This window comes from Anopheles aquasalis, chromosome 2 (assembly GCF_943734665.1).
Source record: "Anopheles aquasalis chromosome 2, idAnoAquaMG_Q_19, whole genome shotgun sequence".
Classification (NCBI taxonomy): Eukaryota; Metazoa; Arthropoda; class Insecta; order Diptera; family Culicidae; genus Anopheles; species Anopheles aquasalis.
Genome location: NC_064877.1, coordinates 77685647 through 77688146, shown reverse-complemented (window position 1 = coordinate 77688146; position 2500 = coordinate 77685647). Strand labels below are relative to the sequence as shown.

At 49.3% G+C, this 2500-nt stretch overlaps 2 protein-coding genes across 2 annotated transcripts in view; one reads left to right on the top strand and one right to left on the bottom strand.

The window, feature by feature from the left end:
* LOC126581655 (cytidine deaminase-like) overlaps positions 1-450 on the top strand; it is a 920-nt gene extending 470 nt beyond the window's left edge. Inside the window, exon 3 of the mRNA XM_050245461.1 lies at positions 8-450. Coding sequence (XP_050101418.1) covers positions 8-205 — 198 coding nt within the window. The 3' untranslated portion in view covers positions 206-450. The remainder of the gene's footprint in view (positions 1-7) is intronic.
* Positions 451-473: 23 nt separating this feature from the next.
* The window catches only part of LOC126581653 (protein HIRA homolog), a 3339-nt gene continuing 1312 nt past the window's right edge, over positions 474-2500 (bottom strand). Inside the window, exons 2-5 of the mRNA XM_050245459.1 lie at positions 1455-2500; positions 1267-1381; positions 951-1200; positions 474-868 (exon numbers count right to left, since the gene is read on the bottom strand). The exon at positions 1455-2500 is cut by the window's right edge and continues 987 nt beyond it. Coding sequence (XP_050101416.1) covers positions 490-868; positions 951-1200; positions 1267-1381; positions 1455-2500 — 1790 coding nt within the window. The 3' untranslated portion in view covers positions 474-489. The remainder of the gene's footprint in view (positions 869-950; positions 1201-1266; positions 1382-1454) is intronic.

The following is a 2500-nucleotide window of genomic DNA, read 5'->3' as shown; positions in this document are numbered from 1 at the left end:
CAAACAGTTTACAGCCGTGGCGGTGGTAGCTTTCCAGGAAACGGAGTTTACCGCACCCTGCGGTACCTGCCGCCAGACTCTGTCCGAGTTCAGCCGTAAAGATATTCCCATCTATCTAGTCAAACCATCGCCAGTGCGTGTGATGGTAACATCCCTCTTTCAACTACTGCCCCATGCCTTTTCACCCACCTTCCTGAACAAGTAACGGCCACACACGAAACCGTTCTCGAAAGCACAGAGAATCCCATGATCGTCCCGCACTTGAACATGGTGCGCGACAAAGGGCACCGAATTATCAGCTATTACGTCAAGAACATTATGGCGCGGGTGTGTCTGGTAGTGTTATCTGTAAATTAACTTAAGCTTTAATCGGGCAATCTTATCTGACCGTTGTACGCTTTGTTGTTTTTTTTATCTTAAAGAATGGTAATAAACTTTTGTTTTCATGAGCGCGTGGCGCCGTTACGTGGTGCCTTTTTTTATTATCCATCACTCCATCCGTGCGCTATCTCGTCCGTCGCGTTCTTTTAAGAACTTTAGCTGATCGAGGTATTCGGTGTAAATGCGTTGCCACTTTGTTTGCGTTTTGAAGTGATTTAGAATATCCTCCATGAACACGTGCTTCGAGATGCCGAGTACGGCCGGATCACCGTCGTCGCCCATCGACGTGTCGAGGCTGTGCGGTGAGGCCCCGAGCAGATCGTCCAACACTTGCCGAATCTTCTCTTCGCTACCGTTGAGTGCTAATTGGAAGCCCAACATCGAATACCAGTACTTTAGCTCGACGGGCGAACTGATCATCTCGCAGATCTTGATTTGGTTCTCAATGAACGATATCGATGCGGGTGTTTGCCAAGATGATGAATGTCTGTTGGAAAAAAAGGAAAAAAACATCACAAGTCGTGCTGATTAGAACCACTCTGATGCGCTAATTCGTTGGCAATACATACAGCTCGGCAAAGCTGTTCGTCTTGGGTCCGGAAAAGCTGCCGTACGATTGTATCGTCGACAGGGGGTACACTTTCATGTTTCGCACCGGCGCATTCGCCTTGTTACCGATCAACCCGTGACGCATGATCGGATCGGGCGAGTTGATTAGCATCCAGCTGTCCAGCTTGCGGCAGTAGCAGTATGAAGATCCGTTCGCCAGCACGATGAATGGCATGCCTTGATCCGATACGTGCAAAACTGTTACAAAGCCTGGCGTGAGCAATGAAAATGGATTATAGTTGAGCGATCAAAGCAGCAAACGACGCGCCGACTTACTTCCACTGAGAATATCGGAACAATTGGTCGAGAGGTAAACGGCCTTTTCGGGCACATTCCAGATGCGCAAAGTACCATTCTCGGTTAGCACAGCAACCAGTTTTGAGTTGGAACTCTACAGAAAAAAAATGTAAATTAATAAAAAAGTTCCAGTTTCCTGTTTAAATACTAAAGTACAACAAACTTACAAATGCATTCTGTACAGCCGGACTCGTCAGAGTGAGCACAGGAAACACGGGTGTTCCGGTCTTGATATCCAGCAATCGGATGGTGTAATCTTGGCTGCACACGACGGCATATTTAGCACCAACGGCAAAGCAAACTATTGGCGAACCTACGACGGTTTCCCACAGTTTCTTTTCCGTGCGCTGCGGAGGCGTCACCATGACGCCAACTACGCGGCCCAAGCTACCGTACGACGTTTTCACGCAGTTATTCTGTATCTGCACTCGCACCTCACCGAATGCCTTGAACGAGTTGCCCTGGATAACGGTAGCTTTGCCGGTAGCCGACGCAGGTTGGCGTGTCCTATCGACGAGCCTTTGGTTTGGTGTCGCTATCGATGCTCTTACCACGGACTGCTCTGATTGATTCGAGATAGCTTCGGCTTTCTGTGGCGGTGGAGCGGTGGCAAGTTTTTTCAGTCTAGTATCCAGCTTACAAGCATTGTTGTCGATCGATTCCATCGTGCTGGTCGCTGTTAGTTGACTCGATTCATCGTTTATCAGTGGCTTTAGATCGTTGCTCGGTAGACTTTCGCTCGATTTACTACCGAACACGATCCCTGGTGTGCTGTTGGCCACACCAGCGATGGCACCACCGTTATCGTCGTTCAGCGGTATGAACATGGGCGTAATGCGCCGCTTACCGTCTGCCGTTTTCGTTTCAATCTGCTTCAGAATCGGTGCGTGCGCCGATAGACTAGAGGAAGACTGAATGGCCATAGCGTGGGGTGACTGAACGGCGGCCCTATTGTCGGCCGTGTTGGTTGTACGAGGCATTTCCTCCTTCCTCGCACCCTGCTGTGGGATTAGCGTCGGTGGAACGGGATTACTTTTGGAGACATTCAGGAAATCCGAGTTCTCAACGATCATTTCCTTTTCCGCCTGAACCGTTAGATCGAAATTTGCATTCTTGCCGTACATTCGTTGGTACAGGATGTTTTTGTCTTCCTCGGACAATGGTGTGCCGAGCTCTTGTGCAGTAAACTGAAGGCAAGCGATGTGTCCATCGC